General features: G+C 33.9%; 2 protein-coding genes across 6 annotated transcripts in view; both read left to right on the top strand.

The window, feature by feature from the left end:
- LOC127832344 (transcription cofactor vestigial-like protein 4) overlaps window positions 1-24,541 on the top strand; it is a 121,213-nt gene that overhangs the window by 52,974 nt on the left and 43,698 nt on the right. Inside the window, exon 1 of one of the 5 annotated variants that reach the window (XM_052357761.1) lies at window positions 14,827-15,183. The exons of the other annotated variants lie outside the window; for them this stretch is intronic. Coding sequence (XP_052213721.1) covers window positions 15,111-15,183 — 73 coding nt within the window. The 5' untranslated portion in view covers window positions 14,827-15,110. Of the gene's footprint in view, window positions 1-14,826; window positions 15,184-24,541 lie in introns of those variants that run through there. 5 annotated transcript variants of the gene reach the window in all.
- Window positions 449-5,305, top strand: LOC127832349 (high mobility group protein B3-like). Its single transcript, XM_052357773.1, has 6 exons — window positions 449-608; window positions 2,646-2,785; window positions 2,997-3,107; window positions 3,286-3,433; window positions 3,765-3,871; window positions 4,344-5,305. Exons 1-6 carry the CDS (start codon window positions 605-607, stop codon window positions 4,428-4,430), a joined length of 597 nt encoding a protein of 198 aa, XP_052213733.1. The 5' UTR covers window positions 449-604; the 3' UTR covers window positions 4,431-5,305.

Genomic DNA, 24,541 nt, shown 5'->3' with positions numbered 1-24,541 from the left:
TCCATTCTACAGATCCCTAGCGTACAAAACCTGTTTCCAAATGTTTCGATGTATCAACGTTTTTTTCTTCTAGATTTTTAAGCAAGCAAAAAGTAACTGAATGTGTTTTTTTTTTAATTATAATGTTTATTTCCGCCACGGCTGCACCATAAATGTATAGATCTATCTATAAATTATTTATATTCAAGTCGACTAAATGGAGTTTTACGTTACGTTGCCATATTTCACGCAATTCATTAGTTTATTGATAGGCAGTTTTGATCACAGCTGTTTCTAATGTCAAGTTATTGATTATATGACGCCATATTACGCAATTTACTGAAAAGAAGTTATCAAAAGTAGACGCGATTCTGATCTGCGATTTCCTCTATTATCTGTCCATACAAACATTTATCGGCTTTTCAAATTTCGCTCCATTCTATTGTCAAAGGAGTTCATTCCCTTAGGCACGCTTGCGCGCGAAATCCTGTGTTACTGATTGGACATCGAGATAGACCACGTGATCTGATTATAAAGAGCATCAAGCGAAAAGGCGGCCAGACGACCTACATAGCACAAAGAAGGACTTTAGTTTGTACTGCTTACACCAGAAAAACACATCAAAATGGGTGAGTAAACTATTGTTTTTCAATCCTTAAATGTTATTAATGGATAGTGCGTGCTTAAATTAACCAGTTATTGTCAATTTACTTCAGAAATCGAATGAATTTGTTCAATCGATGCACGATGCCATTTTGTTCTTATGAAATGAAGCCGTTGAAAATAGTGAAAATAAAAGTTGAGCCGAATTTGACTTTCAAACGTCTGCTGATTGAAAACATTTATTGCAAACTCGCAGCACGAATACAGTGAATGAATTGGCGATAAATTTGTTTTGTATTATTATGTTAACAACGCATAAACCGTCGTTTTTCTTTGAAAAATTTCACCGGTTGACATGGAGTTACTCGCCCTTTCCTTTGTCCTGTAGAGGGCGACTCAAGAACGACAATTTCTATACAATACGTTTGAAATTATAAATAGAAATGTCTTTGTGAAACGAAACATAGCTTAAGAAAAGAGACAGCCGTTAAACTTTCAAAACATTATTATACCAAATTTGTGTTCACGCATGTTAAGTTTTGAAAAGGACTATTTTAAAATCTTGTTCTCCTTTTAGAAAATTAAAAATGGACATTTTTTACACCAAAATTTGATGCCAGATCTCCCTCATTAAAGGGATCTTTTCACGCTTTGGTAAATTGACAAAATTGAAAAAAGATGTTTCAGATTCGTAAGTTTTCGTTTTAGTTATGATATTTGTGAGGAAACAGTAATACTGAACATTAACCATGCTCTAATATAGCCATTATATGCATCTTTTGACGATTTTAAAACCTAAAAATTATAAAGCGTTGCAACGCGAAACTACGAAGATTGCTTATATAAGGTATAAAATACGTCAAGAATGTGTATGCGGAATAGCTCAGTAGGCTTAAGCGTTTTTACTTCAGGACTCTGGCAGGACTCCAGGGGTCACTGGTTCGAAACCTGCTCCGGGCAATGTTCTTTTCCTTTTTTAAAATTTTTTCTTGATTTTTTACTGGAGCTTTTACAATTCAATGTTTGCATTTATCAATATAAAGCATTTAATGAATAAGTTAAAAAAATGCCAAAATCTGTGAAAAGGCCCCTTTAATAGGGAAATATGTTTCATAAGGAATTTGGACATTTTGCATCATGATTTTCAGCAATTTTGGAAGAAATCGCTCAATCAAATTATGTATGAAATATTCAATGGATGTGTGCTTGTGTATGAACTACTAAATGATGCTTTATATTATGTTTGATAAAAAAATATGTATCAAATATTGCGAGATTATACAAATACCAAAAGTCAATGTCTGTGTATGCAATGCAGTATTTTTCCCACCATTTTGTATATTCAGGGGTTTTTCTGCCTATTTTGGGAAAAGGAGTCTGACCAAATTGGGAATTTTTTATCGACAAAATTGGTCATTTTGGGAATTTTTGCTTCGATGAAACGGCTCATTTGGGAAAAAATTGTTAATTAATCATGCTTAAATAATTCAATGGTTTAACAAATAAATTTGTTTTTGTTTTTTTTGGTAATTGGGAATTTTTTTTATATAATTTCGGTTTGGGATCGGGTCCGTTTGCTTTGGGAGTGCCTCCGTTGTCCAGAGGCGCAGACAGTGCTGAAAACCCCCTGATATTGATGAATGTTTTAAGATATCGAGTCTTAGTTTTTTGCTTACAAATACTGTGGAGGATAAAAAATGGAATGGGAGGCTTCATTTTGGAAACATGTTCTTTTATAGATTACAAATAGGACCAAATAACAGAAAAAAATTGACAAAACACATACACATGCATGCTCACTTTGGCCTTCCTTTCACAGTAGAATATAGCGGTCTCTGTGTCCAAAGAGTTGTGGGGGCTACGGTGTTTGACACAATGTGACACATCTAGTTGTAATGAAACTATTTATAATGGTTTGGGGAATGAACTAAAACTGGCATCTGGAATGGGAAGATATTAGAGCCTGTGTGGTGGAGGATAAATTAAAGCCATAATAAATTATTTTCCATTTCTTTTCTATCTTAAGGTCACATGATAATTTTTATTTCATATTATAATTATAGGTCGCCCTAAAGTTGATGGAAGGCCAGGAGGAAAGAAGGCCAAGGACCCAAACAAGCCAAAGAGGTCCACATCTGCATATTTCTATTACCTGGCATTCTGTCGGGAGGAGGCAAAGAAAGCCGGAAAATCCATTTCAAAGGTATAAATACCATTATTAAAGTTTAAAAGTTCGATAAATATGACATTTCTGTATTGTTCTGCAACCTGATGCTGTTTGAATCTAAAGGTCTGCAATCACATGCGGTTTCATACAAGAATATTTAGGGCTTTCTATGTCAAACTGTGTAATGGAATTTGCTAAAATTTAGCGCAATACAAAATTGACAAATGTTACTATGACTTTGTTACAGATTGCAGAATTCACCAAAGAGTGCTCTGAGAAATGGAGGAATCTTGATGCCAAGGGAAAGAAACGCTTTGATGAGCAGGCTGCCAACGACAAGGCCAGATATGACAAAGAGGTAAGTGTAAGGACGCTTTTAGATAGCATATGTTCTTCTACAAGAACAACTCATTTGCATGTTACTTTATTCTGATTAAAAAATAAAACTACATAGAAGTTGAAATGGGGAAAAACAGCCAATTGACTGTTTTCTGAAATTTTTTAAAGAAAAATGGACACTTGTGAATCATTTACAGATGTCAAGTTACACTGGTGGAAAAAGTTCCAAGACCAAGGACCCCAACCAGCCAAAGAAGCCAATGACTGGCTACTTCCTGTTCCTTGCAGACTTCAGAGAAAAGCACCGTGGAAAGGACATCCCTAACAAGGAATTATTAAAACTCGGTAGGGCAATTGATGTTGTTTTTTAGCCAACCCCCACAGTCTGTTTGTGCACATGTTTGACGCCCGGCTGAATCAAGTAGAAACATTAAATGAAAGTGGTAAATAAACGTAATATAAACAAAGAACACTTGTTTTGTTTTAATATCTTTATTGTTGAAATAAATCTATTCTCTTGGGACATTTAGTAGGTATTGTTGGCGCCTCCTCCCCGTACAATTAAATGCTCTATGGTTATTTTTTTCTCTTAATGAAATGAGGGCTTCCATAACAATGATACATTTAAATGTGATTTTTTATTCCAAGCAATGTTAAACCAGTTTTTTTTCTATAGCTGGGGAAGAGTGGCGTGAGATGGATGACTCCCAGAAAATGCCATATGAGAAGAAGAGCCAAGAAGAACAAAAGAAGTATGAGGTTGCAATGGCCAATTTCCGGAAGGTTCGTGTAACATTTTGTCCTTGAAATCATGTCTCATTTGTGTGTGGTTAATGCTTGTTTTTATGTCCACCACCACTATAGTGGGGGACATATTGTTTTTGCCCTGTCGGTTGGTTGGTTGGTTTGCGCCATCTTTGCAATAACTTTTGCAATATTGAAGATAGCAACTTGATATTTGGCATGCATATGTATCTCGTGGAGCTGCATATTTTGAGTGGTGAAAGGTCAAGGTCAAAGGTCAAATATATAGCTTCAAAGCAGCACGAAAGGGGACATAGTGTTTCTGACAAACACATATCTTGTTTAAGTTTATCAACATGACATTTTTAATAATTTGAAAGCATTTGCTGATCAACCACTTCATCAATTTGCAGCTAATTGCTCAGCAAACAAATTATTTTGTCTATGGCAAGTTTAATGTAGTGATATTTGTTTTGATGCTGACAGTAATGTGTTGTGGATATCTTTACAGGGTGGAGCATCAGCAAATGGTGGTGGTGATGACGATGAGGATGAAGAAGACTTGGAAGATGAAGAGGATGATGACGATGATGAATAAGCTTGACACTGTTGTGATTGTGTAGGAAAACTAGCATGTGAACTAGAACCCACATTAAGGTGTTAGACAATGCTATGACTATGTAAGGTCAATAAGCAAACATAAAGATTTGGGTTACACTTACAGTTCACAAAAATGAATTTTAGATATAAAAATGTGAATCTTAAAAAAGAAGGAACTGCACTTGAAAAGCAGTGAAACTTTCCATTGCATACCTCAGAAGTGCTGTATGACTTACATTTTCATGACCTGCACCTTCATCGTCATTTTGTTCATGTACCATTCATCATCAAAGCATGTCATTCATGTTTTAAGAAATGGTATCATTGTACGCCAGCATATTAGTTTCTTCATGCTTGAATGCTGCATGGCACAGTGACCCATTTTGTGAAACTATTTCATTATCATTTTCACATGTTCATATTCCATGTCATTGCATTATCATTCTGTGGACCATTATCGATGTGTTAATACAAGACAGAAGATGTAACAGTCTCTAGTTTTTTAATCGACATAAGTGTGTCTTATATAAGGCTCTATAAATATTAACAATCCTTATTTCAATTTTGAGAAGTTATTGGGTGTAATGAAACTTTTTGTAAATTGTCGGTTTTCCAAAGATCTCAGGGTGGCTCATGATATCGTTTCCCCATTCATGGCATTTCTGTCTTGTTATTTCATTGTCTCTCTCGGTTTTATTTTTTCTAAAAAGCAATTTCGTATCTTTGGCTAGGTAATTTCAATTAACAAGCACATGTGTGTGTTTTTAGTCTATATTAAGATTTTTATGCAACTTCTTATTCAGTTGATCATGATTTTACAGTATGTGTAGTTTTATATCGTGCAACATCTGTTAATAAACCATATTTAATTTTGGTCAGTATTTTATTGGTCATTGCTGTTTTCTCTTAAAGTGCATGTTAAGAAAGCAGAACCTTTTTTAGCTCACCTGTGCGCAAGATGCTCACGTTGAGCAATTGTTGTCGTGTTGTTAACATTTACCTTCTGAACACTCTAAGAGGCAATAATTATTGGCCAATCTTCATGAAATTGTGACAACGTGCTTCTTATATACATTTGCAGAGTTCGAAACTGTCATGTGGGTCATATACTAGGTTCTTAAAATGTAAGGACATACCCATGATATTTGGTCAGACCATTTAATGTGATATCTTGGAAGTGGTCAGAAATGCTATCGATCTGTGTGTGGAGTGGTTCTTCAGAGTTTTGAAATGGTTCTGGTCTGTTGAAAATAATGTGTGGCGTGGCAGTTATTCTGCTTGGCCTACAGTTTATTATCCCCGCCTAAATTTCAGAAGGATTATAGTAACAGAGGTGTCAATATTCAGGATTATTCCTGAATGCAGGATTTAGGCCCTCTCAAACTGCTTTGATATTGATATGAATAAGAGGATTTTTGTTCTGGTATTTAAAGTTTTTTGTCACAAAAAGTCATTTTAAACACAAATTATTTTAATTTGACATATTGTTAACACAGTTAACATAATTAAATGAATTATTAACCATCTTTTGGCACTGGCAACCAACATGTAAGGCTTATTTTCAGGATTTTAGATTTTGGTCACTTGACACCCCTGAGTAATAGTCTCCGTCCGTCCGAAACTTTGTTCAGAGCATAACTCCATTTGATTCAATGGGTTTACTTTAAACTTAGAATATAAACAGATGGCAACTATGAGAAGTGCAGTGACTAAGAACCAGAACTATCTACCTTAGTTTTCAACCAGGTTTTCCGAAGGAAAAAACTGGTTATTAGATTGGCGAATGCGGGCGGGCTGGCGGAATAAGCTTGTCCGGGCCATAACTATGTCGTTCATTGTCAGATTTTAAAATCATTTGGCACATTTGTTCACCATCATTGGACGGTGTGTCGCGCGAAATAATTACGTCGATATCTCCAAGGTCAAGGTCACACTTTGAGTTCAAAGGTCAAAAATGGCCATAAATGAGCTTGTCCGAGCCATAACTATGTCGTTCATCGTCAGATTTTAAAATCATTTGGCACATTTGTTCACCATCATTGGACGGTGTGTCGCGCGAAATAATTACGTCGATATCTCCAAGGTCAAGGTCACACTTTGAGTTCAAACGTCAAAAATGGCCATAAATGAGCTTGTCCTGGCCATAACTATGTCATTCATTGTGAGATTTTAAAATCATTTGGCACATTTGTTTACCATCATGGGACGGTGTGTCCCACGAAAGAATCACGTCAATATCTCCAATGTCAAGGTCGCCACGACTAAAAATAGATTTAAAAAAAAAAAACTTACAAAGGGGGTTAATTTTTTTTGGTCATTTCAAAAGTTCAGTTTGAGTTTTCTCCCTTTATCAGATTTTTTTTTTCACAATGAAAACCTGGTTTTGTGACAATTTTGTCCCTTGTTGAATTATTATCCATTCAATTTAATTTCAAAGAAAATTTTTATCCGAAGCATATCTCTAAATCTGCAGAAGGGATTTACTTGATACTAGAAATATAAACAGATAGCAACTAGGAGAAGTGCAGTGAACATGCACCATAACTATCGGTCGTAGTTTTTGAATTATCTACCTTTATTTAATTTCATAGTAAATTTGTAACCGTTTTGTCCGGAGCATTACTCTAAATCTACTGAAGGGATAAACTTGCAACTTCAAATATAAACAGACGACAACTAGGAAGCGTGTAGTGACCAAATATCATAACTATCTACCTTAGCTTTTGAATTATCTCCCTTTATTTAATTTCAAAGTAAATGTGTGTCTGAAGCATAACTATAATTCTATATAAGGGATTCACTTGAAACTTAAAACATAAACCCTTTCTTTATAAGGGATTCACTTGAAACATAAACCCTTTATTTAATTGTATTTAAGCCTTTCAATTTTTAGCTCATCTGTCACAAAGTGACATGGTGAGCTTATGTGACCGTGTGATGTGCGGCGTGTGTGCGTCCGTCAACAATTTGTTTGTGTGCACAGTAGAGGTCACAGTTTTCATCTTCATGCGATTTGGTCAGAATGTTCATCTTGATGAAATCTGGGTTGGGATTGTATTTGGGTCATCTGGGGTCAAAAACTAGGTCACTAGGTCAAATAATAGAAAAACCTTGCGTAGACCATAGAGGTCACAGTTTTCATCCAATCTTTATAAAATTTGACCAGAATGTTTTTCTTGATGAAATCTGGGTTGGGATTGTATTTGGGTCACCTGGGGTCAAAAACTAGGTCAAATAATAGAAAAACCTTGTGTAGACAATAGCAGTCGCAGTTTTCATCTAATCTTTATTAAATTTGGTCAGAATGTTTATCTTGATGAAATCTGGATTGGGGTTGTATTTGGTTAGTCAGGTTAGCGATTCAGGGCCATCATGGCCCTCTTGTTTTTATTACCTCCCTTTCTTTCATTTCCATATTTTTTATTCTCTACAGCATAACTCCAATACTATAACTAATTCATCCTTGAAATATAAATAGATGACAAAGGTGCCATGTTTTACAAATATTATCCTACTCTAAAACAAATGTTCTCATACAAGCCAACACAATGCGGCGGCCAGATTAACATGGCTCTTGTTTGATTTAAAAGTGAATTTGTTTATTTGCCTTGTAAGCGAGGTAACTTTGAAGTAATTTTCACTTTTATATTTTTCTTCAACTCATTAATAGAAAAGATCATTTAAGCTTCATTTTGGGAAAACATGGCTTAATGCATATGAATTAATTGTCATCCCAGTACCAGAGACTCTCTTTAAACGAAAAACACCCTAAAATCAGAAAGTGTCGTCATTGATTAGCTTGTGCGCACTGCACATGCTAATCAGTGTGCACACAACACCACTTATTTGACATGCATTAAGCCCCGTTTCCCCTGAACGCAGCCAATATGTACACATTTCAATGACAAACTGGCCGATGTCGTCGCACAAGCTGTTAAACACTATTGATTACATACACACACTCATTGTCTGCAGTGTACCAGTGTTGAAGAATAAACAGACAGATGCGGTGGTTATTGTTCTAAGCGTAATTAAGAGCAGACTGACTTACAAAATCTAATCTTAACATTAGTTGTCCGCAAGCGAACAACTAAAAACAACATCCGCGTCATTTGATCAAGGTTCGCAATCATCTGGGGCTGAGTAACCTGCAAGATCCATACACCTAGAGGCATGGTAAAGGTCAACCATTAATGTTAAATACCACATATCATATACATGTATTCATAATTTACCAAATGCTTCCCTTTGCATCAAGGGATTCTGTAATAACTTTCTACAATTGTTCCCCATTATCTTGCTCTGTGTCACATGTAAGACTCGTGTCTCGAGGATTAAGGCTAAGATCACACACTGAGGTCAAATGTTATATGTGTTTTTTTAAATATGCGTTATTTTGTTAGGATTTTACCAAATATCGAGGAATTCGCACCCTTTCATACATAAATGTACTTTGCGTGCGATATCCATAAATGCAACGAATTTGATTGTTTATTATATATTAAAGATATAAAAATTGTAAATTAATTTTTTGTCAGTTGAAAACACTGAACAATCTCATATAAATAGCTTCAAACACACTAAAAACACAGAATATCATTTAATTCACTATGTACGATACTGTTTGCAACACTGTGTTAATTTTGGAAGCAAACAAATATTAATGTCTTCTCTGTTGGTAGGAGTGCTGAAATGTTGGAATGGGGCTGTCGAAACTTAATGCCCCTGAACACTCTGACATCTGCTGTGCGCATTGAGTCATTCGCAGTTTTCACTCTAATACTGACTAACAACTAAGGTTTATAGTAGGGTTTTGAACATCGGTCTGCAAAAGTACTACTGTTCACCAAATTACTTAAAAATCAAGGAATGGAGGGAAACTGTTGTACCTGTTCAGTATTTTCTTTGAGGTACAATAGATTTACACTAAACCATATAACGAAAATTAAATTTTGTGGAAAAAAAGTCACTATCAAATAAATATATAACAAGGTATGCAACTCAAAATAACCCCAACACGGGGTGCATCGCTTTGAACAGCCATATCTTCATCAAGTGTGCAGCGATGTTCACGATCTCGTTCTTATTCAACGAAGAAATGAATTTCCTTTCTGGAAATGTATATGTTTTGCAATATTTTTACAAATGCTGGGTCAACTTTCAAGAAATAACACGATACACAACTCGGATGACCCAGTTGACAATGATCATGCAGTCTTTATGAATGAAATCTCCAGTTGTAAAGACACACCTCCGCATTGGACCAATGAAATCACTCGTTTGTTTAAAATATAAGTTAGTTGAAATGTATGTAAACAAAGGTTTCAAACGGCGCTGGACAGTTAGTCTTGATGCATAATGTAACGACACGAACGGTAATAAATATTTTTTCATAAGTTTAATTGAATTATGGCATCGAGGTACATGAACTTTTTAGGGAAGATGCCGTTTACTCCGTGAAGATTTCAGTTTTAAAGACTGCATGATCATTGTCAACTGGGTCATGCGAGTTGTTTATCGTGTTATTTCTTAAAAAGTTGACCCAGCATTTGTAGAAATATTGCAGGACATATACATTTCCAGAAAGGAAATTCATTTCTGCGTTGAATTAGACCGAAATCGTGAAAATCGCTGCACAATTGATGAAGATATGACTGTTCATAGCGATGCACCCCGTTTTGGGGTGATTTTGAGTTGCATACCTTGTTATATATATATATTTGGTAGTGAATTTTTTTTCATAAAATTTAATTTTTCGTTATAATATGATTATTTATCATTCAAAATGATGTTTTCACTAATTAATATCATAGCCACACGCTAACCACCTGTGGTATTCTTTACATGATAAAAAAATAAATAGTTCATTATTTACGTCAATTAGAGGTCAACTCTTTACATAACTTTGATCATTAAAATTGCATTGGTTTATTATAAATAGAATTGTACACGTGCTAACTTAACTCATAAGTTGAGCAATAAAACCACTCTTAATCAGCAGACGATTTATTGAATAAATCTTGCGGCGAATTCCGCAGATAGTTGATATATCACGAATGCATAAACAACAGGCTTTGATTGTTCGAAAATTGAGAAAAAAATGTCGGCAGATTTGAATTCATAAGAATTTATGAGAACTACGTCCTGCTTCCGAAGCCAATCTCGCGTTCGCTCTTAAATGTTCGAATATCGTAGCCGAAAATTCGCATGTAATATATATATTGTGACCAAAAAAAATGCAAACGAACATTTTGTATCGCGTAAAATCTGTGTTACCAGTCCACATCTAGCGTTGATTTTGGCTATTGCTATAAGGAACATTTATTTTTAATGTGTTCATGTCTTCAATGAGATACTTGTGATAATCCACATATCTTGATAAACAGCACAGAAATGTGTGAACATAAATTAAACAAGAAATATCTTTAACAAGAAATATCTTTAAAAAAGATATACGGCGTAAATAGTTTAATGAATGAGATCAAGGATAGCGAATGTCTTTTTCTGTGCAGTTCTTAGCTGCATCACACGCAGTACGGGATGTTACGGGGAGTTTTCGCGGCTTATTTTACATTATAACATATTGCTGGTCATAAACCTATAGATACAAAACAGAAAACCAAAAGAAGAATGGAAGTGAAATTTAAACATATGAGTCAACCGGCCACACGAGAAGTATCCGTATTTATAGGCGCGTTCTTCAAACAAACCTGTTTTAGTGGTTTGTCGGGCATTGCTATTTGATTCGATTATTAACAGTATCAATTATCATCGTGCTAATGCTTAAAGTGATATTATGGGCATTTTGCACTCTGTTGAGTTGAGCTGAAAAGAATTAACAGGTCAAAATAGTTAGTTAAAATGTGGTTACTGATTAATTATCTGCAACTCACCTTGCTACCAGTTGTTTATAAAAATATATTTTATATTCGATATTCTTACGTGACCCACCCAGTCCTGTAAGCTGAAATGATCCGTAAAACAATTTCGTGTCTTTGTGTCGTATGAACAAATCTGCACTAAAACTAAATTTAGGTTCAACTCGTAAACGCATGATCAGTTGTCAAACGAAAGTACGGTTGATATTCAAATGCATTATTTTTCTCTTTCTGGTATATTGTTTTAGTATGATGATGCTGCATTAATTAATATAAGTGTATATGAAGTAGAAACATCAAAAATAATCAACGGTTGCGATAGACACCTATAAACTGTTACATGCTCATAATATCACTTTAGTACATTAAGCAATATGGACGAATAATTATTGTTAAATTTATCAACAATAATATTTATCATTGTATTGTTGAAAACACATTAAGAATCTATTATTTACATACCATAATTATATTGCTGAATATCTTCATTTAACATATTTCTGGTCTAAAGAAAATTCCAGGTCACCTAGTTCACGGATAGCGTCTTTATTATATAACGATTATTTTACTGGCCGCCAACTCCGGTGATGACCTGTATATAAACTCTGAATGTCCGCGAATTGACCCGATATACCTCGCGGGTTGAAATGCAATGCTTTAAAGTGAGGCCTCGCTTCCATTGCTCTTTATACTTTTACATGTTAACATGTTGACAGGAATAAGGAAGTAAGTACTAAATATGAGAACATAGCCTTTTAAGTATAAACGCTCTTGCGCTGGTAATACTCTGAAAATAAAAGGTGTACGCACAAACTGTATTGATGTCGAGAATTGAGTGTAAAACTGTTCTATCTATTAAGCCTTTTCATTCGAGATAAAATTGTTTCATACAGTAAAACAGTGTTACAAAGACGCGGATATGTTTCCAATGTTCTGGTGGTATACTCAAATCAGCCAATGGAATAAATGAAGTGTATTCATTCGTACCTAGCCGCGGGAAATTTTATTGGAATTTTATTGGACACTTACAAAGGTCAGGCTAAGGTGAAAAGCTGGCTTAATACAGCTTACGCCGAAAAATATCGAAATTTCGAAAAAGTGTACGAAATATTCGGTGATTTTGAGTGTTTATGGGCTTTTAAGTAAAATGGAAAAGGGACATGAACTATATCGAATTAAAATTGGTTTACTTTTTTTTTAATAAAAATGCATAAAATGAAGACTCTTGTTGGCGTCGCACTGAAGTGCGGCGACTAGTATGTAATACGTTTTTTTCGCTAATGGGAGGAAAAGTTATTTACGGATCAATGTATATATTTTTGTTGTCAGAATAAATTGCATAGTGGTGATTTTTGTGTGTAGATTAGTGTAAATAAGTACTGCATTTGTGCCTATTACATTTACTACAACATTTATTGCCAACAATGCAAAGCTAATTCTTTTAATTAATAACTGATCACAGGGACTGGACAATAATAAAAGATCACAGGGACTGGGCAAACACGCGAACAGCTGAAACTTTCTGGTTTTGTATAAAAACAAAACTTCATTGTTCCACTATCCTAGCAACCACCTAGTTACTAATAAAGGCGCTATAGAGCGCGAAGCGCGACACGTATTATTAAATGTAATAATGAGTTTTGATAAAGGAAGCAGCCGCTTATCAATGAGGAGCACCATCACAGCACCCCAGTCTCATAACTATCAAGTCCTCCTACAGTTTGTTTTAAAGAACCACATATAGAAGGCCGCAGGCCTGATCCGTATCTTGCCAGTGGTTTGGACCCTTTGGTATGGACATTTAACCCGCTCACTATCCAGCGTTTAAACTTCCGGGTTTACATTTAAACCGACTATTAATAGCTAATTAATATCTTAGTTAGATGGTGATTTTTCAAGCGGTTCCGTAGTGTAGTGGTTACACGCTCGCTTCACATGTGAGAGGCCCAAGGTTCGAGCCCCAGTATAATCAATGTATTTTATTTGTGTTCTATGTTAACTTTTTGTTTTGATGTAGACATTTTAGTTAAAATAAATATGCTGTTTTATTGTAACCAATTTTTGTTTTTATTATGCCCATGAAATATATGTGTGAGAGTGTTGGGGGGGGGGGGGTCGTAAACACATTAAAACTTGTACAGTGTTTTCATATCAATGAGTACTCAAACCCTATCGTAAATGAGCAACGTAAGAATCACCTCCCCTTGAAGTTGAGAAAAATATGAAATTACGCTTACAAGATGAAGCAGATTGTTTTAAACCTACACAGTTCTGTTCCATTAATGAAAACTGCACACGGATTCCAGTAAAAAAGGGAAACCAATTTTAATAAAGTTAACTATGAAATATTTGGTTTACAAAATTATATATAATGGTTATTTGAGAGTTATAACACATCATCATAGATAATGGTTATTTGGGGGTTATAACACAAAATCATAGATAATGGTTATACCAGTATCTTTTTCTATTTTGTTAAAAATAATCGGCCAATATATTAATATTTACAGTAGAAAAAAATCGTTCCATGTAACTTCATTGAGTGCCTTTTACACTGAAATTCCCGACGCCCTTTGATGCTTTGCATCAATACTTATCTTGTATATTATTTGCAATGTTCCCATTAGAGATTTGCATTGTGTCTCGGCAAATTTTTATTTCTCTCTAAACTTGTTACTTCATTACTACACGGACATTTCATTGGCAGTAAGACAATCAGTGGTAGAAGAAGTAAGCGTTAAAAATGAAATAACAGCAGTATTGTTATTGTTAAATGTGCGATTTAAATTTTCGTTACAAATAATACGCTGATATCATATCTTTCTTGTGAGAGACATTTTGTTCACCGTTTTATTATAATTGGTATTATGTATGTACAATTTAGGCCTATTTCTTTGTTGATAAATGCACGTTCCTTTATGAAAGCTTTTAATATAAATAAATAAGGTGAACTAGTTTGTTTTTAGTTTTTATTTACTATAATAATACATTATTGATCAAACCAATTAAACACAGTTGTGCTATTTCCTGTCTGTTAAGATTCCCTTCCGTTCAGTTGTGATATAGTTGAATAAAGTTGTCTATGACTGTACTATTTATAAACGACAAAGCGTCATCTTTTAAATTAAATCACCAGTGGAGTTTGTGTGAAAGCAAAATCTCACCAATGTACAGAATTACAGATATTATTTTTTTTAAATATTTAGTGGCTGTTCGGTTGGTCTTCTTTAGAAAGTTGATCTTCGTTTTCTGTGACTGTAATATTGTATACATTCAGGGACCTATACAAACAAACAAAAAATTTGTTTGTATAGGTCCCTGATACATTCAAAGAGCGAACAAATGTGTACCTTCAGAGCTTTGATTTAAACTCTTTTCGTGTGTGTTTACGGTTTTTCACGATGATACCGGCGTATTCAAACGGAAATTAACGGACGTAGTGCGCTTGACATTCCGTAGCTAAATATAATCCGCACAACCCACGTGACCATTATCGAGAGCGCATGTTTGTCATGTGATCAAAGCAGGAATTCCAAACATTCCATGGGCCAAGTCATGGTTGATTTTTTCCGCAACACGCTTTGTTTGTGCAGCACTGAGGCTGTAAATAAAAGGAATATTGTCGATTTCTATTGATTGGACATTCGCTTCTATGTTCTGAGCAAGCGGCATGTTGGGACGAAGCTTTCGGACGAAAATTACTTTTCTTTAAAACAGCGCGTTTATCGGAAAGCATTGTGTCGACTGTTGATGAACTCGTAGCAGACGGACATTAAATTGACATCGGCACTGTGTACAAGATGGAATCTGGACTCAGTGCACTGGACATGCTATCTCGGGCTGCTTCGATGGTCGAAACAAACGATCGGAAAGGTTTGTGTTTATTTTCTTGCATTCTAATCGCCGCCAGTGTTGCTTTGTTATTACGCACATGTACACAGAAGCCGCGCGTGACGTCACTATATTAAACCTTATAATTAAATTAGTACATGAAATAAGTACTGTCAATGTTTGCTTGTAAAAAAACTGGTTTGGTGGTTTTGTATGTTGTATATCAACATAGGAATACACAAGGCTAGAAGACTTAACATATTTATGGTGATTAATATATTAGAATAATAACATACATTGTTTAATTTTGTATTAATATTAAATATCTCACATTATGATGTACTTAAGTATTATTCGATTATCATTCCCATGGGAAGAATAACAAATCATTTCAAAAATTTAAATTTTATAATTTATATGGTTGGAGATTAGAAATATTTGCGGCATTCTAATCCACATTGATAGAGGCATGCAAATTATGATAGGTATGTGAGTCGAGTAGCTACCTGCGTTCAACCGTTTTATTGAAAGCCTTGATAAACTTTAATAGGGGTCTTATTTGTACTAACATTTGAGTCCTGGTTATGAGCAATAGGAATTTTAATTGACAATTTCTATTGAATGATGTTGTTTATATCCTGACAATGATTCATATCTTGTATTGATATTTAAGTTAACAGTTTAATAGTTAAACATATTAAGCATTTTGCCATAAAGGTATAGCAATATAATAATAAGTTTAGTTTTATTACAAATGAAGAATAAACGTTTTGTAATATGAAGTTATGTATTTGATTACAGCGATTTTTTTGACCAATTGGGAAAAGTACCCGTACCGGTCCAATTTGGAAAAATTGAGTCATGAAAGCCTGAAAATTGGGAAAAATCGTGTCGTGAAACCCTCAAATTGGGAAATTGGTGTATTTGATTTTATGCTCCCAAATACTTTAAAATTGATAACTAAGTGTTTTCAAGCTGTCAATTTTATATTTACCTAAGTTCAAACCATAGAGCTGCATAGGGAAACTAACAAAATGTTGCATTTTCCAAAAAAAAAAAAAAATTTTTTTTTTTTTTACCTTAAATTGCAGGGTTCGACATTAACTTTTTTTACAGCCAGACCATCGGACCAGCTCCTCTTAAAATGTACTAGCCCGAATCTGATGTCTACTAGACCATAAATGACATAGCAAATAAACAGAATTGTGTTGTGTAACTGTTTAATCAGGTTTCATCAGAAAATAAATAGTGAACACAAGAAAGTTATTTGATGCACAGAGTAAAAAATAATATAAAACTATTTAACAACATAAATTGTTTGTTGTAATTTCACTGTTTATCACCAGTTAAACAAATGATGTCTGTACAGCAGGTGGCATTTATTAAACGTTATCAAATTCTAGCCTCCTTGACCGCTGTGCTCCATGCTACCACAGCTCCAAGGCCCTTTTCCATCATAATCTGTGTCAGTTTTACCGTCGGATTCTTCTTTATTAACTTATTTGTCGGACGAAAATCCAACCTTGAACAAATCCATTCTTTAAATTACATTCTCTCGTCTGCTACGCGGTCGCCAAAATGTTTACATCGACGATACCGATTTTCGATAGAAGTCGTAAAAACATGATGTAAAGTTCTATGAAACTGTAGAAAATCATTAACTCTTTCAGTGCTGGAACCGAATTTTGAAGGTCTTTGCAAACAGTTTGGATCCAGATGAGACGCCACAGAACGTGGCGTCTCATCTGGATCCAAACTGTTTGCTATTCTGATAGTATTCTTTGAAAACAAATGAAGAAAATGCTAATTTTTAAAATTCAGCAGACAAGATTTTAGCAGACTACAAATTTCCCAGCATGCAAAGGTTTAATATTCATGACAACCAATGGAAACAAGCTATTTCTGCGGGAAGCTCTCCTTCGCGTCTATAAATAGCGATGAATCATGTGAATGCTCCGCGTTTATTTATATACGCTAGTTTTGTTCTGATGTAAATAATGGATACAATAGTTATTTTACACATCAAGAGAAAAAGGTTTTCGGTTAGTTATAGTTATATGAATCAGTATAGATTTTGTATGTACGACCAGTCGGACAAGCTAGCCCACAGTTTTACTAGCCCGACCACCGATCTTACTAGACAATGTCTGTCGGACGTGCCTTAGTGTCGAACCCTGAATTGGGAATTTTTTGGACACTAATTGGGAAATTTGTAGTTTTTTTGTAATTGGAAAAGTGCCGTTTACCGGTACTTTATAAAGAAGGAAAAAAATCGCTGGATTAAACCAAAAAACTTGCATAAGAAAATAATTTAAACTTAGCAAGATTTGTTTATTGCTTTCCATTCTGCCCAATTTGTGCTACTGTTAACTCCATTTGTGATCCGGGGTGTTTCCCTAGTCTTTTACTTAGATCATTTGCATATTTTTACATTCCCAGTTAAATCATAATATGATTGTGTGTTAATTTTGCTGAAAAACAAAACAATAACATATTGCCTTGATCACATTAGTTCTAATAATTCCCAGAAGGTAAAAATCTCCATTTTTAGGAGGAATGGTAGGGCTTGCTAATAATAAGAACATCTAAAAAGCAGTATAATATTAATAATATGTAACTCTCTCTGATAAAATAATCGTTTACTATTTTTACTAACAAAGTCAACCTTGTTGTTTGTTTTAAATTAAAGAGTATTCTATACAAAATGAAAGTTATAATATGAAGCAACCCATTGCGTTCTGTTTAAAAAAATGTAATCAATGTATTATGGCAATGAAATGGAATGTATTTTGGCAATGACAGAATGCAATGTTAAAGGCCATCATGGTCACAGACTATAATCAAGTCCCTAGGTCAAAGGTCGTAGTGAATCTTGGGTTAATGGCAGAGTCCTGCAGAAGACTTTAGTCCCAAGATCAATGGTGAAGGTCACAATTAAAGGCGAACAATGATTTAAATGGTGGGGGCATCTCATAGATATTGCCTCTCCTTGTGCCAAATGGCGCTCGTGTTTATTCTTTGTATACCACGACTAAATAACTGAAATAAAAAAATAAACGTGAACTCTCGACTTAAATTTATATAAAAACTCTTTGCCAACATTAAGTTGTGTGAGTGAAAACAACTGAAAAATTTCATAGCTTTTGCTGACTCTCAAGTACAAGATTTCTGTCAACTCCTTTTACATTCTCAGCTCCACCTTGCCCCCATCGTGCCCTTTTTGATCTGATCACATGATAACACAGCAAATTGTAGTTTAAGTTTTAATAAATAACTTAATTTTCATGTTCAACTAGTTTAATTAATCATAGAAACAACGTTTTAAATGAGAATAAATCTTATATTAAATATGGGACCTTTTCTACTACCGGTACCATATAATTATATACAATAGAAACGGGTTTTTTTCTCTCCATTTTGGGAAAAGAAGTCTGGTCACAATGGGATTTTGTTAACGATAAAAGTGGCAAATTTGTGAATTTTTTATCGACAAAAAGGACAAAAATGGGATTTTTATTATCAATAAATATTGACACAAAAGGTCTTTTCATGGCCATTTTGGGGAAAAATCATACAAATTACAGTTATATATTTTGTAGGATGTTTAAAAAATATTGTTATTCAGTCTAATAATCACAAGTCATAAGACACTTCTTTCTAGTCCATTGAGTCCATTTTATGGCCTTTTTAACATAGCAGAAATACCCCTGAGAAACATATGTGTGAGACACAGAAAGAATTGTTACCCTCTAGAAAACCTTTTGAATATTACAGAGATGCCACAGAAGCTGGAAAACAATTATTAACAATCACAGCAGAAAATATTTATCGGAAATAGACAAATTGACAAGTCAGCGAACATTTGGGGAAATGTAATAACAAAAATTGAAATTAAGAATTGAATGAATAATTCTTCAATCTTGCAATGAAAGCAAATATATTTGTTTACATTAGGATTGTAAATAAAAGTAACTAAAAATGTAAAAAAGTGGACGTGCAGAATTGTATGTTATTATCACTTTCCTGTTATTTTACCATTCATTTTACAAAACAATACTCATAGAAAGTCAGATTCCAGTGAATTTCAGTGCTCTGTCTTTGTAATTTGAGCTATTAATGAACCAACAACAGTTGTCTCCCATAGACCAGTAAAATTGCAGAATATTTGGATTGCATCCCTTAGATTAAAGATCTTTAAAGTTATGCAAAGAATCTTTATTGATGTTTGGTGGATTCTTAACGTTCCAAACATTTTTCATGTTGTTGTTTTGCAATTCTTTTTTTTGCTGAATTTATCATAGTTGTAAATTATGCAGTTGTTTACCAATTACATTTGTGACTGTTCTCATTTTTATGGCTAATGATATTATTAGGGTAATAAAATAGAAATTAAAATACAAATTGATATTTTACACCTAGGTGTTTGTAACAATGACACAACAGTAAAAAACAATTTGATTTGCTTTTGATTGTAAATAAACTTTTAAGCAATGTAACATACACATTTTATTTTCAAGGCTTGAACTGAAATGTTGCAAATTGAACAGCAATATTGTGGCTCCACCTGGCTGAACATTTTCTTGACCCAAAGTAAGTTTACATGGTAGTAATTATTTTCATTATGGTTTTATGAAGAAAAAGCTGAAGCCAAAGACAATTTTGTTAAGCCAAATTTTATAATTTGTAGCCATAGGCTAATTTGGCTAATGGCAGAGCAAGGCCTGCATATGTCTCAAAATAAAAATTCTTAGCCAATTTCAAAACTTTGTCAACTGGGATTGAAAACTTGGCAACGATGATATCTTGACATTTGTCAACAAAGTTTTTTGTCTGTAGATTAATAACACCATGATATGGGGCATTTTAGTAATATGGAGGTAGAAGAGTCCAGAGCCTGCTCTGCCATTCGCCAAATTAACAAATGGCTACAAATGAGAAAATTTGTCTCAAGAAATTTCCAGTTGGCTAAAACCTTTTCTTCATAAAAACCCCCTTAAACTGATAAAATGGGAAGAAATTCTGTGTTTAACTTAATTTTGGCTAAAAAAAAAATTGAGTCAGGGGGAGCCCTGAGAGTCATGTTAACACTCTAGAATTCATATTTTAGCCCAATCAAGATAAAACTTGGTCGAAAAAATTGGTCTCAGTGAGATGTCAATTGAGTTTGACAATTGATCATCTGTGTTGAAAACTATGGCAGCAAGGAGATTTCCTAAAATAAATCAGAATGAAATTCGACAACAAATATTTGCTTGTGTGAAATCTTAACAACCGGTAGGTTTGACAATGATTCCCCTCTGTTGAAAATCAATTTTTAAATCATGGCCTAAAAAGGGTGGGAACGTTTCCTTATTTAACTCTTTAAAAGCTTGTGGGTACTCCAGAAGTCACATTTATTGTCCAGTATAGGCATTTCCCCCAAAAGAAGCTGAACTCCCTTGGAAATAACCTCCCTTGATAGGAAATACATTATTCCTACAGAACATATGCAACTTCTTTTTTTCTGCCATTAATTTTAAGTATGTGATAATTGTTTGCGTTAAACTTTACTTTAACATAAATTCTGATTAAATATATAAATTGTTTGACTTATGTTATAAAATGAAATAAACTAATAATGTCAATTTCAAACCATACTAGTTCATACATTTCATTGTTATCAAGGCTATGAAAAAATTACCAAGAAAACTAATTTGCCAGTCTAGTACCGTTGCACCGCAGGGTCTTATCAATATCCTTGTAGAACATTACAGAGGATCTGATGCGATTGTATAATGCAGATAACGTTATCGATCTTCATGTGGTACGCTGATACGATTTTAAATGTTGATTTGAATAAAAAAATGAAACTCAGTATTATTCAAATGAATTTTTTAATAAGAAAATATTTAGGAAAAATGTAAGACAGTGTACGCCTTATGTTTGCTCTGAGCAATCATATTTTTCCAATAGGTTTTCAATAATATAAGTATTTTTATGCCCCCGGTAGGGTGGCATATAGCAGTTGAACTGTCCGTCAATCAGTATGTGTGTATGTCAGTCTGTAAGTCCGTCCGAAAAAAAAACTTTAACGTTGGCCATAACTTTTGCATTATTGAAGATAGAAACTTGATATTTGGCATGCGTGTGTATCTCATGGAGCTGAATATTTTGAGTGGTGAAAGGTGAAGGTCAAGGTCATCCTTCAAGGTCAATGTCAAATATATGGCGTCCGTCCGTCCGAAAACTTTAACATTGGCCATAACTTTTTCAATATTGAAGATAGCAACTTGATATTTGGCATGCATGTGTATCTCATGAAGCTGCACATTTTAAGTGGTTGAAGTTCTATTTCAAGGTCATCCTTCAAGGTCAAAGGTCAAAATAAATAAATCAAAGTGGCATTCTCATGAAGCTGCACATTTTGAGTGGTGGAAGTTTAAGGTCAAGGTCATCCTTCAAGGTCAAGGGTCAAAAATGAATAAATAATAATAATTTTTTTCAAAGCGGCGCAATAGGGGGCATTGTGTTTCTGACGAACACATCTCTTGTTTACTTTATGTATTTAATATAGAACTAAGAAAATGAGAAACATTGGATTTTGCTGTTATAAAATAAAATGTTCTTTTGCAAGTGCATCCAAATTAAGAAATAACAATTCAGACGATAAGGTTAAACTCAATTGTTCTTAATTGTTTTGTATAACTTATAAACATTTTATAATTGTAATCTGTTGTTATAGAAAAACATTAATATTTTACAGCTTTTGAAGCACTTTTATGTAATACTACAAGAGAAAGTCAATAGCTTACACGTACAATCCCTCAAACAACATGATTTAAATGACAGTGCATTAAGGCATGTAGATTTTCTTTTAGGAATTCTTATGTTTATTAACCGTACGATACGCTTTAAACTGTATGATATGCGTTTAAGACTTTTGGACAGGTTCGTACGTTAAACCGTATGATCTGAAACCGTATGATACAAATAGTATCAGACAGTTTATGACAGGTATTATTCAATGTCCAATCAGCCAATCAGATCTCTCGTTACAAATCTTCGCAGGCGCCATTTTTCTTCGTATTTGATAACTGAAAAAATTAAAACTTGTAGTATATAGATTTATTAAGTGTAAACCGTATGATACGAATCATAAACCGTATGATACGATCATATCAGACGGTTTATGGTTGCAAAACCGTATGATAAGTTTCTAGCTAAACTGTCTGATATGATGGTATCGTACGGTTTAGACTTTTGGACCGGTTTGTACACCACATAAAATATCTAGGCATATGTATGCACTAGATCAAGGGAAACAACTTAGTAGCTGTTGTTATGAAAGATGTAGCAGTTACCTCTCATTGCTGATTTTTTAAGTGATAGAAAGCAGTGTATCTTGTGTGTTTTCATTTGTTTCTGTAAATTGAATGTTAGCAGTTGTAAAATAGATTGCAGGACATTAATATTTGTTCACTTGTTAGTGTAATATAGGCATGTCAGTTGATAAAGAAAATCATTTAAATATTTTGTAATCCTGTATTTGTTTTCTTGCAATTTTTAAAATAAAAAAGTTTTTGGTTGCTTATAGTATGTAAAAAACAAAACATATGACTGTAGTTTTAATTGATTTTAAATCTTTAAAATAAGACCCCCACTTCGTGTGACTGTATATAAAATCATTCTGACTATTTATAAACAACAACAAATCCTTGAGTCCTTACAACTTTTTGTCTTGGTATCTTAGCTAGTTATTGTAAACACTGAAGTTTGGGGCCCTTCGTGATTCCCATACATACCTGACTTACCAATATTTTAAAATGACATTTAGACTTAAGTTATGTGTGTAACAGGAAATGTTTTTCATTATGAAAAGATTGTTTAATATTGATTGTGTTTTGAACATTTTAAAAATGAATTGTTTTGACGTGAACCTTTCTACATTGGGAAAAGGTGTCACTATATTTAGATGTTTGCTATTGCGTTTGAATATGTGAAAGAAATATCCTCAGTCATAATGCCAACTGTAAGTTACAAGCATGACGCATTACATTGCATAATGCACAACCCGTTTTTTATCAGACCGAAAATGGCGCCACTTTAATATTGCGCAATCAAATAATCCGAGTCATTAAAACGGTTTATTTAGTATTCAAAACAGGAAGTATTTATATGATAAAAGAGCATGTGTTGCAAAGCACCATACTTTGACATTATGAATTTTTTGCAATGATAGCGTTGTGTTAATGTATAATGCGCATCAACTTTTTAATTTGAAATTTTGGGGTAAAAAACTGTGTGTTATACATAGTAACTTAGGGTATTTAAAAAACATACCTTTATGTATATTCCCTTTAGATTGTTTTTGTGTATGTTTGATTTTCTAGTTGTGTGTGCTGTGCATGACATCATTACATTGCCTTACTTCAAGAATCAACGTGTCGTAAGTCTATGACGTGAATGTGTTTTTTACTCGCAGAAGCCAGGTGCTGTCAATCACACATTCATACAGACCCGCCACAAGCATGGCAGATCAATCAGGGGATAATTGGGTATTTGTGAACAGTTGTTTTTAGAAAACCCTCAAACTTTCAGAAGAATTGTTTGCATAGTTCTATTTCTCTAAGGAGACTGAATTTTGTTTTCTAAGAATTCTTATATTTTAATTGTTTCTTATCTGTTTTTGTGGGCGATGATGATGTAACAGATTGTGCGAAGATAGCACTTACATATTCGTTCAGTCTCACATTGAAATCTTATTTTTAGTAAGGTAGTTGTAAGGCAGATATGTTTTTAAGCTGAAAACTAACAGTATGTATATTTCTTTGTTACATAAGTACTCAAAGGTGGGTGTAAATAAAAAAAATTGAACATTTTTTATGCAGCAACAAGCAGGAAGCAATAAGAATTGACGTTTTCTGTCCGTCCAATAGTACAGACGGAGTTTGTATTTTCAATATCAATTAAACTATTGGGTAGATTGTGCTCAAACATTTTCTCTGTCATGACCTTATTGTTAAGACATGAATATTAGCTGCTACCTGTTTAGACAGTATTATGCCAGCTTACCTTTTTCAATTTCACCTTGGAAGCAGGTGAAATATAACAGTCACACTGTCTGTACGTTTGTACGGGTATCAATATGTCTGTCCCAAAATTCCTGTCTCAGCCACAACTTTGTTATTATGTTTATGGATTTTGATGAATTAAATTTTAACTTGGCACACATATAACCACCATAAGACAATGTGTCACAGGTAACACCATCTCCCTACACATAAAAAGTCAATAGTCAAATTTGGGCAAAAAATAGCTTAACAGTTCTTGTCTCAGCCATGCCTTTGCCATATATTGATGGATTTAATAAACCAAAAATATTTAAACTTTCATTAGAAGTAATGCTACTTATTACACCCAA

The sequence above is a fragment of the Dreissena polymorpha genome, chromosome 5 (genome assembly GCF_020536995.1).
Source record: "Dreissena polymorpha isolate Duluth1 chromosome 5, UMN_Dpol_1.0, whole genome shotgun sequence".
Taxonomy (NCBI): domain Eukaryota; kingdom Metazoa; phylum Mollusca; class Bivalvia; order Myida; family Dreissenidae; genus Dreissena; species Dreissena polymorpha.
This window is presented reverse-complemented; position numbering and strand designations above follow the sequence as displayed.